This window comes from Ptychodera flava, chromosome 21, assembly GCF_041260155.1.
Source record: "Ptychodera flava strain L36383 chromosome 21, AS_Pfla_20210202, whole genome shotgun sequence".
Lineage (NCBI taxonomy): Eukaryota > Metazoa > Hemichordata > Enteropneusta > Ptychoderidae > Ptychodera > Ptychodera flava.
Window position 1 is genome coordinate 31,735,592 of NC_091948.1, and position 14,132 is coordinate 31,749,723.

Below are 14,132 nucleotides of genomic sequence, written 5' to 3' on the forward strand. Positions count from 1 at the left end.
ATCTTGTCTATGAGGAAACTATGAATAATTTTTTTCCAATACAAAACTAGGTAAATCTGTGTATTTATGTACTCTTGATTATTGATATTAGTGTACTTGATTAGACTAGGGCGATTACAAATTCACGTTTGTGCAAAAAAAAAAAAAAAATGATTTTGGAAATTCACCAAAAATGTTGATACTCTGTACATTATGTGAGGAAACTTTAAATATTCTTTTTACAATACAAAACTAGCTGTGCTTTAAAAAAGTTTGACAATGTACGTGATGAGAATATCATATTAGAAAGAGCAGATCTGAAAAAATAATACGATATTGGAATTTCACGCAGTGATTATTTGTAAAGTTCAAAAAGGAATTCTTTGAAAGTTCAAAGGTCAAATGGAAAATTATTGATAGGGACTGTGACATCTGGGGGGAGGATCGCTGTTTTTGTGCATAAAAATTGGGGTGGGTAACTCTTTTTCTTGAAAACACTTTTGAAGGCCTAATTTTTCGGCCCAGGGCCACAGGGTGCGAAGGGTTAATGAATCAAACCTGATGACATTTTTTTTGGGGGGGGGTCACATTTTACAATTGATGAATTTGGGGGGGGGGGTCGAATTTTAGAAATTTGATTTGGAGGGGGGTCACTTTTTACATTTTATTTGTCACTGAAGTTCCACCGACCCCCCCCCCCCCGTAAAAACCAAATGCTCCCTAACTGGCAGAACGCTCCCTAAAAACGTTGGCTCATTTTGGGCCAGATATCTAGCATCTTCACGATTCAGCAATGTTGTTATCAACTCTATGTGTGTATTTATAAACAAACAAACAAACGAACAACAACAAAGCACTGAAAGAGAGTGAGATTGCTGAGCTGAGAGTACGCCGGCCGGGGGTGTCGAGCAGATGCAGCGCACAGCAAACCGGAAATGACACTCAGGTACCCATAATGCAACGCTTGAGGAATATATTTTGGTACGACTAACATAGCGCTTGCGGAGCTCGTTGTTGACTAGATTGTGTCGAGTGGGGACTGAGTGTTTCGCTTGGATTCTATACTTAAGGTAAAAACTTTGTAATCTGAATTTGCTTGGTTATATTTGTGTATATTATGAATGGACAGAGCCCGAGATTACAGGGTAAAGCCATGGACTCCGACGTAAACACAAAATCCTGTCTTTGTTTAGATCAAACATGGCTGCCTTTTACGTCATGAAACTCGCTCGATATTTTCACTCTTCGCGTGATTTTTGTGTAATTTCAACATACAATTCAGATTGTGTAGAATCTTTGCCACGTTACGTAAACTGCGATACCGTAGGCCGTAAACTTTTTTATGTCGAGTTTATGGCATGATGCTGTACATCGTCTGTGTCTGTAAACGTAGACCAGTGTATTGTTACTGTTAGTAATATTACGACATATCCTCCATTTCAAAGAGGCAGAGCCGCTCTCCTCGGACATTCTTAGCGCGTTCCACTGATAACTTAGTTTTATTACATATAAAGAGTGGTAAAAAAACATTCTCTTGTTCTGTTCAGTGCAGATATAAAAAAAACAATGACTAATTTCTGGTCTTCAAGCAGTTCTATTAGTTCAAATGCATATAACGGCTGACGGGACTAACGATTTACCGGATGTAAACAGTAACTTTTAACCTTTGACGTGAGTTCATGCTTATAAACTGTACTTCGATATTACATTGTTCGAAAACTTGTTTTCAGTTCAATCGTTGTATGTTTAAATTTTTTTTGTCACAGTTTTAATAGACATGAACATTTAGCGTGATATTTTTCACTTTTTAAAAACTGGTACTCATACAGTTGGCAACCTAATGTTTCCAAAATCGGGACGACTGAAGATTAGTGGACACATCTTTAGTTTTGAACTAAAATAGATTTTCATAGAGGGCTCTGATGGGGATTGATGGTATGAGTGGACGGACTCTCTTGGTTACTGACAATTCAAACTTAACATCTTTGTCAATTGTGTCGGCTTCATATCTTCAGTCTTGCTAGCCCTGTGTACAGGTCTGTTAGTTCCCGGCGTTATACGGCCTCCACCACAGCCAGTGCAACGATCTATGGAGATAACTGGGGTCTCTGCAGTCTGGATCCGGATCACAACAACAACAACAACAAAAAACGGTCTTTTTGGCCGAAATTCTGCTCTATCAGGACAAAATCCTTTCCCTCCTAACCGACCCCAGAAAAGATGTGATTAACTTCTCCTAATATCCAAAACCGCTTGTTTTCTGAAACATAACGTACTGGACAAGTTGTTTACCCATGGAGATCGCCATTTTGAATCTTGCCGCAGAGAGCCCAGTTATTTCCATAGACCGTTGCAGGGCTTTGGTGGAGGCTGTATAACGACGGGAACACACAGACCTGTACACAGGGCCACAGTCTTGCCCCAAACTCTAAGCATAATTGTGTTCACATAATGTCAAAGAAGTTATGTAAGTAACAATGTGCTTGTATGTCATCATCAAAACAGTGGAACCTATTTTGAAAGATATTAAAGATAATGATTTAATGTATCAATTTCCAAATTTCTTTCCAGTGTTAAATTCATTACGTAACCAGTTCAAGGAAATTGGAACACATCATGTCTGAAGAGTTCTTGGGTTGTATGGTTTCCCTCAATTGTGGAGATTCACTGGGTACATACCAAGGTCATGTCTCTATGGTAGATAAATCCATGCAGACAATCTCACTTGTCCAAGCATACCGAAATGGTATCAAGTGTACTGTACCTGAACTTACAATAAGGTCAGTGAAAAAGTTACTTTATAATGTGTCCATCCTGGCACAGTATTTGTTTGATCGAAACCAGGTCAAACTAGAAGCTGCCATGTATGTTACAGAACTAATGTCAATATGCTAAATAACTTTTCTTAAAGACTAAGACGGTAAGGCATCATCACATGAATCTGTTTCCTTCAGTTGAAATCACTAAAAGTTTCTAGGGCCAACAAGATAATAAAGAATTACTGTAGCTTGTACTTACTATAAAAACATGGGGGAGGGACATGAAATTTTTTGTACTCTTTGTCGCAACGAGGTTAGGGGAACAGTTTACTATGACCACACTGAACATAGTCAAACATACAAGTATGCTCAATTTCAAGTAAACTTGCACATAAGTTTGTGACAAATTCCATTTGATTTGAGGAGCCATCTGTTAAATACATATCAGAAGTCTGAATATGGACATTCAAAGTTGAAATATCAATGTTTCTGTCCCAGTTGAGATTACCCTGAACTGCTCATAATTTTGAAGATGTCATGAGCTCAACAAAGACATCTAAATTTGGTCCCAAAAGGTTTACCACATGACTAACATCGGCCTATCAATCTTAGGCAAATCAAGGTATTTTATCTCATTGTATGCAACTAAGGCCAGGATCAACTACTATTATGAGTACTTGTTATTTTGGCCAAAATTGGATGACTAGAAAGAGTATTACTTCTCTATAAAAATTAGTCCAAAAGGATAACTTTTATAGATATCATGACATCCTTTGACAGTTGCTTGAAATTTACAGTGTTTTATTACAGAGAAGCAACAAATTTTCTTTTATTCACACCTTGATAGTGCGGTAGACATAAAAGACTTGAAAATCTTGAAGACAGCAGAGGATGTTGAAAAAGAGAGGCAGGAGAGGGAAAAGAACAAAAAGAACTACATTGTAAGATCAACTCCAAAGAAGGCAAAGAGTGCAGACTTGCCAGACTTGAAATACAGCAACTTAGAAAATGGTGGGAAAGTTCAGCCTGATAATAACAATACATCACTCCAGAATGGTAGTGATGTCTTCCCCAAGAAACTGGCAAACAACGCATTTCAGATGTCAAGCTCTGGACAAAGAGGAGAAAAATCTCAGGGTTACGGAAATCAAAAGTCCACACCAAGTAAAGGCAAGAGGTCAGAGGTCATAAGGAGAGCGGATACCGCTCCTAGCAATCTCTCTTCCTCCCTGCCAGAGGGTACTCTAGGAAGTACTGGGAATGGTGTGTTGCAGCACAAAAAAGCAAATGGTGATCTACCTCAGTCGACACCGAAAAAACCTGACAGTCCATCTCCCCCAAACAGTAATGGAATCACATTCAATCTAAGAAAGCAGGATTCTGGAGAAGTCAAGGGACACCAGAAAAAGCCTGCCAATGCAACGACAGATGATTATCTTGGAACTGGCAAAAGTACTGCATTTGGCAGGAGAAGGAATAATTCAGGTCAGTCAAATTCTAATGTTATTGCTTTACTTCTTCATGTTTTTCTCAATTTACTTATTTTATCTCTTGCTTAATAGTCAAACATTCCCTGGTCTACCGAAACAATTGAATTGTTAGATGGAAGTAGTAGCGTTTCAAACATGATCCTCAATAGTTTGCCGATTGACAGATATTGGATGGACTGCATATGAAACCACATTAATTTGGTAGTTGGTTTTCTGAAGTGCACATATAAGTTGATCAAGTATTCAAATGATCTTTTGACATAGAAATACACCCATGAGGTGTGAAGTATAAACTTTGGGAGATGGAAAAATTTGGGGATTATGGTATTAAAACATGCCACTCTATAACAGTTTTTGTAGAAAAGAATCATTCCTCCAAATTGAAGTTCTTTTTTCTGTTACCATTTACTTTGCTGTTGTTTTGGACAAAGGGACCAGTAAACACTAATAACCCTGTATGATTGAAAGTGAATAGAGGTCAAGCAAACTTGATTATGGCACTATGTGATATCCAGTACATCAATAATGGTTCAGACAATGCCCAAAAGTGAATGAATTTGTTCACAGCTTAGATGTCAATCTAATTTTACCGTGTTGAATTTTATTGTATTTGACAGCCTAACATCTCAAAAAGTATGATAAGCTGAATTCCAAAACAGCTGCCAATGAACAAGTTTAGAAGTTTTGATACTTAAGTTGATAAATAAACATTCATGTTTAGACTGTCATTCAGCATAGACTCTCTCTCACAGCCCCTTGTTGGCTTCACCACAGACCATAATACCGCCCTCAGCAGTTGAGCTGAGCAAAGCTCAGCTTGGCGAGCCGAAAAAGCCGGCGAGGTCCGCCATGCTACAGTACGGCTTGCTCGGTGAGCGTCACTTGTGAGAAAGACTGTTGAGGGTGCATAACTGCATAGCAAACAAAGAGGCTGTGAGAGAGTCTACAATCAGCATTGAAGTGATGCAAGCTGGACTTATATTTCTACAAGTTTTTGCTCTTGACAAAGGAAGTGATGAACCTTCAAGTCCACTAAGGGGCAACATCAAAAGTTCAACATAATAAATCTAACTTAATTGCTTAAGTTTGGCCTCAGACCCCCCCCCCCCCCCCCCCCCCCCCTTCTAACTTAACTGACCTAAAATTGAAAAACATTGCGGACTCATACCCTGTACTAATTCTTTCAAACGACGTACCAATGTACCATTGAATTAAATAAAAATTGAAAACCATTATAAAGTAACAAAAATACGGGTGACTGGATCGGTTGTAGCGTACAAAAAACAGCCTTGAAATCGTAAAATTTGCCAAAAAGACGTTAAATCGTTTTTGACTGCACAGAAATTAATTTGGCCAAAAACCCCCCACCCCCAAACTTAAGCAATTAAGTTTTTTTTCAAACATCGATCTTTTGACGTCGCCCCTAAGCCAACATTACTGTACATTACTACACATATTTCCTAATTACAGTTAGTTCTATGGATGTAAGAAAGAAACCTCCAAGCAGTGCTCCAAGAGTCATAGACGGCAGCAAAAACAGTCAGAAAATGAGGGCAAGGGATGCAGCGTGCTTCAGTGCTCCTATTGATGATACCTACATGACAGAATTTGATTTTGAAAAGAACTTGGCTTTGTTTGACAAAGCTGCAATATTTGAAGAGATAAACAAAACACAAAGCAAAGATGACTTGACTCTCGAGATGATCAACAAGAAAAAGAAGAATTACAGACACGATGAGAATGTCTTAAGTCAGTCTCTGATGATCGAAGATATTGTAGTACCTCACAGTATTGGCCAAAAGACTTACAACTCAAGTGAGTAATGATAAAAATTTTCTTTACTGCATCATTTACTATTAACACATGTAGTCTGTAGTATCTAATACTATCTCTGATGTCAACTTTCTATTGAAGTAAATTAGCATGCAACATACGGTGTTTTAAAATTTATTATCGGTTTCATCATGATGTTGAGAACATCTGCCTCACGTACAGTACTATTATTGATGAGCATTCCAAGGGAGGTAAAAAAATTGAAGGCAGTTCTCGTATGTATCTGTACTTGCTGTGTTCTCTGAAATAGTTGACTGTTGACAAGCATTGCTGAAAGGTATACAGTCACCTGTAATCTAAATATGCCCATATATGGTCAAAGGGGCGTTCCTTGGTATTCAAAATGCCCATTTGAGGGCGCTGTTTTTAAAAAGCGGCCACCCGCTTAAAATCTGTGATTGGTTAGATTTCTCTTTCCTTGGTAACTGTGGCAAAATTGGAACAGGTGACAGTATACCTTGAAGCTAGCTTTCCGACTAATATTTAAGCAAAGTGGACATGCTGCTAACAGATTAGTGTATGTACTTTTATGTATGTGTATCAGTACCATTGCTATACAATAATTCACTTGTTCATGAAGTATTCTTGGATGTGGAATTCCACTTTATTAGTTGTAAGTATAGTTTCAGAAGAAGTGATAATATCTGCATGCTTGTATAAACCTTGTCACACTGTAATGTTTGGATGGTGCAGTAGTCCAGTTTTCTGTGGCCCTTCTTGGTGCACAGTATGCATGTAGGACAGGAATTGGTTACTCTCTGTAGACCAAGCGGTGACCAAGTTACGTGATCAAATCCATGATGGCTATCACAGTCAAAACCCCATTAGCGCCAGTGAATTTAATTGGTGCTATGTGTCTTTTTTCTGGAAGACTGGCTAAAATTATTTGGTGCCTCTGAAAAGCAACGCCACGTACCAAATAATGCCCTTCTTCACTAACTTTACTGACCATTCAGCATATTGGACAGTATCTTTCAGTGATAGCCTTGACCAGAATGATTAGTTCCTGATTCTATTTCTATTGAACAGTGACTGCTAGGGAAAGGTTCACTTATTTTCAATCGTTGACTGGTATATACATTTGTACTGGAGAACAGAGATGAATGATCAGATTTTTATGTCATCATTTTCATGTGTTTACCTTCCAGCCAATGGGGTAAGGGTTCCCACCATATCAAATGAACTTAGAGAGAAGATATTTCAGTCTTCAGAAAAGTGTGGACTAAGTGCAGCAAAGAGAATAGAACTTGTTGGACTAGCAGGCTGTCATGTTGCTATAGCCAATCTAGGAGGAACAAGCAGGTATTTTTTTGTCTCTACAAAATAATTTACCCTCTCACTCTCAGGATAGGACTTGAAACTCTGAATGTTACTACAGCTTTCATGATTAGATTACTCTGGATATCACCACCAGATAAACCAGCTATATTGCTTGAGCTTTCATGGAATACAATTTACAGTTGGTGTAGTTAACACTTAGATATCAGACACAAGAACAGCGAGACACAACAGGAATGTGATAATATGGAATAACATGAACAATTTAAGGCACAATAATCCCTCATTCTTTACAAAAAAACTTAAAGTTCAGCAGTGACAAGCTGTATGTATTTACAACACCACCATGCATTCACAAAGTTCAAGCTCACAGTACTGGTACATGTAGTTCATTGCTGGACATCTACAATGTATTGAAATATGGTATACAGCCTCAATAAGTCATACATACAGAGTTACCTATTGATCGTATGCATGATCATTACTTTTATCCATATTTTCCCTTCTAGACTCAACCCACATAATGTTCAACAAAGGCCTACCATTGTTGTTCTATGTGGACCTCATTTCTATGGTGCCCAGGGAGTTAGCTGTGCAAGGCACTTAGCCAATCAAGATGTAGATGTTACCGTATTCCTGCCAAGTTTTGTCAAAATGGCAGAGTGTTTGACAACAGAAGTTGAAATTTACAAACAAACAGATGGCGTATTAACACAGTGTGTCAAAGGTCAGTGAATAAACATTAAAAACAGTAAACCCATGACAAAGTTTGTGTCAAATTCTGTGTACTGGTGGGTCCATTTCAGGATTAGGTAGTGGCAAAGGGGGGGTGGGCGTGTGGGGTGGTGATCCTGAAACAGACAGCCACTTCTCATGCGATCTAAGGGATGTCGATGACATCCTGCATTTGTCAGGTTTGAAAGTAAACTTGCTGACATTTGTAATGTGTAAAGCATGTAGAGTATTGTACTGTGCTACAGGTTATTCACATTTTATTTCTGCCTCATCCAGTTCCTTTTTATGTCAATATACATATTATGAAGCAAAGACCAATATACATATTATGAAGCAAAGACAAGCAAAATCATCTCTTTCCAGAAAATTGTGAAAGATAAAATTTCAGATTTTGTCTGAATTAATGCATTTCCCTTTTCCAGTATATTTATTCATGCATCAGTAATATGTCTTGTTGGGATAGTTCTGTTCCCTTAACCCTTTTTCTACTAAGCCAGTCACTACTCGATCAGCCATATCGGTAAAGCTCAATATTGTACCAAAACGCACCCATATTTTTACCTACTTGGCATTTATGTCGCAGCAGGTTAAATCAGTTTACATTGTTTGTGTATTCAGGGACCTTTGAATGTTTTCGTCTTTGTTAAAATGTAACATATTGAACATATTATGCCTCACTTGTTTTTGTCCAACTTGACCTGATAATGACTGATCAACTTGGCAGGATAAGTTTGAGTTAACCTCATCTTCATATAAAGACTTTAAAAATGACCCTTAATTTTGAAAGTGTACATAAAAGCTGCAATGGTATCCTTAGCAAAAGTATCTTCAGTAACAGTGTTCTCTCTTCATTGACTTCCACAGATCTACTGAATTCTCCTGTAGATCTGATTATAAATGCCCTGGATTGCAGAGAGAACTCCTTCCTCCATGATCAGCAATGGTACCATGATGTGATTCGATGGGCCAACAAAAACAAAGCACCAGTGCTCAGTCTGGATCCACCCTGTGAGCAAGAAATTGAAACCAGGTATACATTAGCTGTTGGCCTGCCATTACATATCACAAAGAACATGGGTACTTTGTATTTATGTGATGTCGGCATCCCAAAAAAAGTATTTACAGAGGCAGGTATCCAGTATCTCTCCCCGTTTGGGAGTAAACTTTACATACAGCTCAGCTAGGCTGTTTACTGTTGAAGTCGTGGGTTGGGAAGCCAGCATAATGCGTAATTGATGCCAATTGTCAGGATTTGTGGAATTCAGCACCTTGAATGAGAGCATGTATTTGATGAAAAGTCAGCACCTCTGATGTGCCAAATTTACATCGGCAGCTCAGATGTGGAAGTTCAAGAGTTTTAGATTTTAAAGTAGTTGTTTTGAAATTCTGCGGATGTGGGGATTGTCTGTGTGTGGTATTGGAAAGAACAAAGCTCTTAGAAGAGAATTGAATGTATGGCTCTGTGACTTTGAAAGTCTACAGTATGTAGAGGAACTCAACAGTGATTGGTTATTTAATGTCAAATTGCATCAAGACATTGAGCACATAGTTCATCCATGTTTGCTCATTGTTCATGAATTTACACCGACTTGTCAAGTCAACAGTCCTATAATGTTTATCTTAGTGAAAACATAATGTTCTCGTGAATATATCTAGTTGGATAAAGCTAAATTTCCAAAATTTTCAAAATGGTCACATGCCAACTAACAGTGTTGCAAAACTATTCTGCAAACCAAGAGTAATAGCAACTACCTGAGTGATGGTGCCCAAGTGTTTCAGGCAATGTTTAATTCTACTGACAAGAAAATATTAACAAAAATTGAAAAAAAACATTATTTATGTAAAGTCTATTATATTTTGTCTTTTGAAAGCAAGTATTTTTTTTATTAAATGATACAAAACAAAATGTAGCTTGTTAATTATATATTAGAGAGCTTTGGTTTTTAAATATGGCAGGAAGTCTTTCCGGTAGTGCATTGATTTAAAAAAAAAAAGATTTAAATTGACTTGCAAGCCTTTACCAATGTCGAAGAGAGTACTTTTTTCCTTTGTTTGCCAAATGATGATTCTACCTGCTTTCAAGTAGGTTTTTTCTGAGTTTGTTCAGCCTGTCTTTATGACTGTATTGATAGAAGAGCAGCTCTCTGATTGTACAATGCAGTTAACATTCATAGAACTGTGAGTTCAGAGTGACGACAGGTTTTTGTTGGCTCTCCTGAAGTTTTTTAGCTGTCGTGAATTTGTTCAAGTAGGCCAATTTTGCCTTCAGTGTGCCTTGTGTAATACATCTAGCATCAGCATACTTTGAAACAACTGCCCTGTTTCTACTTTTTAAGTCCCTATTAGCTGTCTCTACTTACAGTAACTACAATCTTATTTCTGAAATATTCTTGTCTTTCATTTTGTAACAGACTGTGGGCCAGTGATTCATATATGACAGTTCCTGGTCATATCTTCTGAATAATTAGACTTCAAATTCAAACACTGTCAGTAACAATGGAATTAGAAATGTATGAAGGTGCAGAGAAAAAAGAAATTGACTGCCTAATCACAGCTGATGGGCTGGTGCATCATTAGATTGTTTGAACTTTATTGCTTCTAGAAGCAACTTACAGTAAAAACTTCTTCTGCATATTTGTGTAGAAGGCTGAACAAGTTAATTGATAGAAAAAACACCATCTACCGAACTATAGTAATTAAGCCAGTTCCTTAAAATGTCAAAGAGTAGATCTGTGGTCCAGTCAGATGGTGGGCCTTCCTTTTGTAAATCTCTTTCTATGTGTATACCTACAAAAGTTTTTATACAGCCACGATGGGTTTCATTTAGTTTTGAACTACAGATGATCAACAATAGTTAACCTGAGAAAGCAAGATTTCACTCTGGTACCATTGAAGTATTTAGCATTTTATGATACTTTGAATGCATTTATTAGAACACAGTCCCTCCTGTGATTAAAACAACTTGTCACAGAAGATAGTGTTCACCATTCCGACACATTCTCTTCCCAGCTAATAAATCCTCACTTTAATAGAAAGTTAGCTTCAAAAATCAAATTAACAAATGCAAAGACATTTTGAAACTATCTGAGCTGTAGGAAAGTATGTTTTGTATCAATGAACAAAACTCAAGTAATTGTTTCAGTAAAATTGAAATTAGCTTGGAAGTACACTGTAGCTGCATTGGTGTGATACCTTGACAATCATCAGTCTTTTTCTTATAGGTGGTTAGGTTGAGTTGATGTAATCTAAACAGTGTATTGATCTTCTAGATTCATAGTTTCTGTATATCATACATTTCTACAAACTTAAAAGATCTACTTTCATCCAACCCATGCTGAGGTAAACGTTTTTCTCAGAAATCACACCATTCATTAGTTTCTTTTCACACATTGTAGAAATTATATAGAAACCAGCAAAGGATCTCCTAGCAAAGTCAAAAACTCTCACATGTATGATATGAGAAATTTCATGTACAAGTGGAGACAACTCAGTAGTCTTAAGGCTGTGTAAATCATTAAAACAACCTCATTAGCAGTTGCTTGTATTATAAATGGTAAGGATGATGTTTTGATAAAAGATATGCTATGTGAGATGTTGAAGAGAAGAAGAATTGATCTCTAATGACAGATACCAAGACACTGATTTCCTTGATCTTTTAAGGATGGAATGAACCAAATTATCCTGTAGACTCAGTGAATTGAAAATATCTTACTTCAAAACTACAGGGGCAGTTGGCCATCATCATTAATGTTCAGATACAATATTACAATTATAGTATTTATGGGGTTAAGGTGGTGTGAGGGGATGGGTGCAAGGGACAGCTTGCCAATTTTAATTTACTATTTGTCCCTTTCTAAGCTACAATATAGGTACTTGACATAATCAAGAAGCCTCATATGATTTTGCGAGTATATCACTAACTAGCTGGTTGTGATTTTGATGGGCCACATAGATAGAATAGATAGATAGAATCACAGTTAAAATTTGAATACAGCAGTCAAGAAATAAGCCCATGGGTTGGATGTGACATATAAACAAGATTTTACTTCATGGCTTAATTTGGTCATACACAATATTTTGTTTTACTGGTTTTAAGAAATGTTCAAGTTTTTTGATGAATTGGATATTCTTTTTATTTGATTCAAATCGATACAATTTGTTCTTTTTCCTCTCAGAAAAGGAATTTTTAAACAGTATTATTTTTTGTGCAGGGGTAATCAAGGGTCTTTTAGGTGTAGAAATACCACGATACTGTTGTAGGGTGTGCAAGGGATTTTGTCAGGATTTGTCGTTGACCCTTCGTGGTCTTGAGGGAATTTTCTGTGACTTGAGTTTTTGGGAAAGGTCTATGGTCAGTTTGAATTGTATGGCATCTAGAGTACGCAACCTAACACTATTAAAATAATATTCATATAATGAAGCTTGTTTGGCATAGACTTTGAATATTCAGGCTTCAAATAGAATTTTCTTTACGTATAAGGGTGGAGTGTATACATGGCTTCATTTTTATATGCAACAATCAAGTGTCGTTATGGTTTGGTACATGTATGTTTGTTCTTCTATAATGAGTAAGTCTACAAGACATAACACCAATGATTTGTATTGTGTATTGCATGGCCAGTTTTTCTATAGTTTTCAATCCTTCTCGTGTCTATTTATAGACAGAGAAGGTATTAGAGTTGAAAACCAGTATGCTGCTGTCAAGTACTTCCGTCTGTCAAGACTTCCGTCTGTCAAGATCCGTTGACGTCATGCCATTGTGATGGGTCATATCATAAACTGGTGGGGTGTTCATGGCTCAGGTTGAGGTGTGGGAGAACGATTTTGAGCTATGACAAAAATGAAAAGGGACTTAGCGGCATAGCCACAGTGTTAAGCCTTTCTCCAAGGTTTCTTAGTTGACTACAATCTATTACAGACTACTGAGCTGACGTAAGGGGTACTCACTTTGTGTTTGCTCACTCTGTGAGCGCTAGTGTTTGGTACTGAGTTGCGTGGATATCCCCTCATGGCCTCACGTGATCTTGGCCTGTTGCATAATCTGCAGAGATGATCATATGCCTCCGAGTCTGAAAACTGTCATTGTGTAAACCTGTCGGCATTTTCCTTGCATTTTTCTCATTTATTTTGCAAAATATCGGCGAGTACCTCAATATTTCAAGATAACCCTTTCTTCCCAATCGTTTCCTGGAGTTTCAGAGTCATATGAACGAAAATGAGTGAAAGTTTTAGACAGGAAAATCGGACGTCGGCCATGTTCAATGTTTACAGTACAATCAGAAGTTTAGGTGGAAGAATTAACCAACAAACACTATTCATGATGCCCGCCCTCTAGAGGCAGACCCTCCTATATGAAGTACCACATTTAATGCTTGTGGAAAGCTTGACCACACAATGGAGCATTTAAACTTTTAGAAAATGACAAACTGAATAAGAAGGTATTCAGAAAATGTCAAATACTGCGGGAAAATTGCGCAAATATTCAATATAAACAGGTTAACTGACTGGTCAGCTATAAAAAACAATGAAAATGTTTATGATCAAAAGTTTTTGAGATGCGCACATTTTAGCAAATACAGAAATTATTAACATTATAAATATAAGACCAAACTATTTTTCAGGGAGGGGACAGGTTGGAAATGAGGGGTGAGAGACAAAGGCACTCCTATTGCTGCATGTGGATGCAGCCACACCATTTCATTTACAGCATACTTATTCACTGTGTTGTGTTCAAGTTCCATATTGTACTGACTGTCATACAAGGATAACATAAGCAAATCAAATGAAATTAGAAAAGGATCAATGCTGTTGTGTGGATTTTGCTGAACATGGCTGATTTTAATATTTCGCCCTATATATTTGGTATCTAGAAAAGGCACATTTTGATGTAAAGTCAAAATTAACACTACATTGCTGACAATATATGTTACCGTTTCTGCATAAACTTTTCTTTTTTAAATTATAGTATATTAGTACTTCAAACAGATTAACAGTTATCGTGATGTCAACCCATAATTTACATCACAAAGACTGTAATTCTGCCAATTTGTTTATTTTT

The 14,132-nt window shown here is 37.2% G+C and overlaps 1 protein-coding gene across 1 annotated transcript in view; it reads left to right on the forward strand.

Annotated features, from left to right (window-relative positions):
* Positions 1-941: 941 nt before the first annotated feature.
* The window catches only part of LOC139122032 (uncharacterized), a 66,033-nt gene continuing 52,842 nt past the window's right edge, over positions 942-14,132 (forward strand). The window contains exons 1-7 of the mRNA XM_070687397.1: positions 942-1,049; positions 2,551-2,759; positions 3,586-4,223; positions 5,699-6,043; positions 7,210-7,363; positions 7,849-8,066; positions 8,939-9,104. Coding sequence (XP_070543498.1) covers positions 2,596-2,759; positions 3,586-4,223; positions 5,699-6,043; positions 7,210-7,363; positions 7,849-8,066; positions 8,939-9,104 — 1,685 coding nt within the window. The 5' untranslated portion in view covers positions 942-1,049; positions 2,551-2,595. The remainder of the gene's footprint in view (positions 1,050-2,550; positions 2,760-3,585; positions 4,224-5,698; positions 6,044-7,209; positions 7,364-7,848; positions 8,067-8,938; positions 9,105-14,132) is intronic.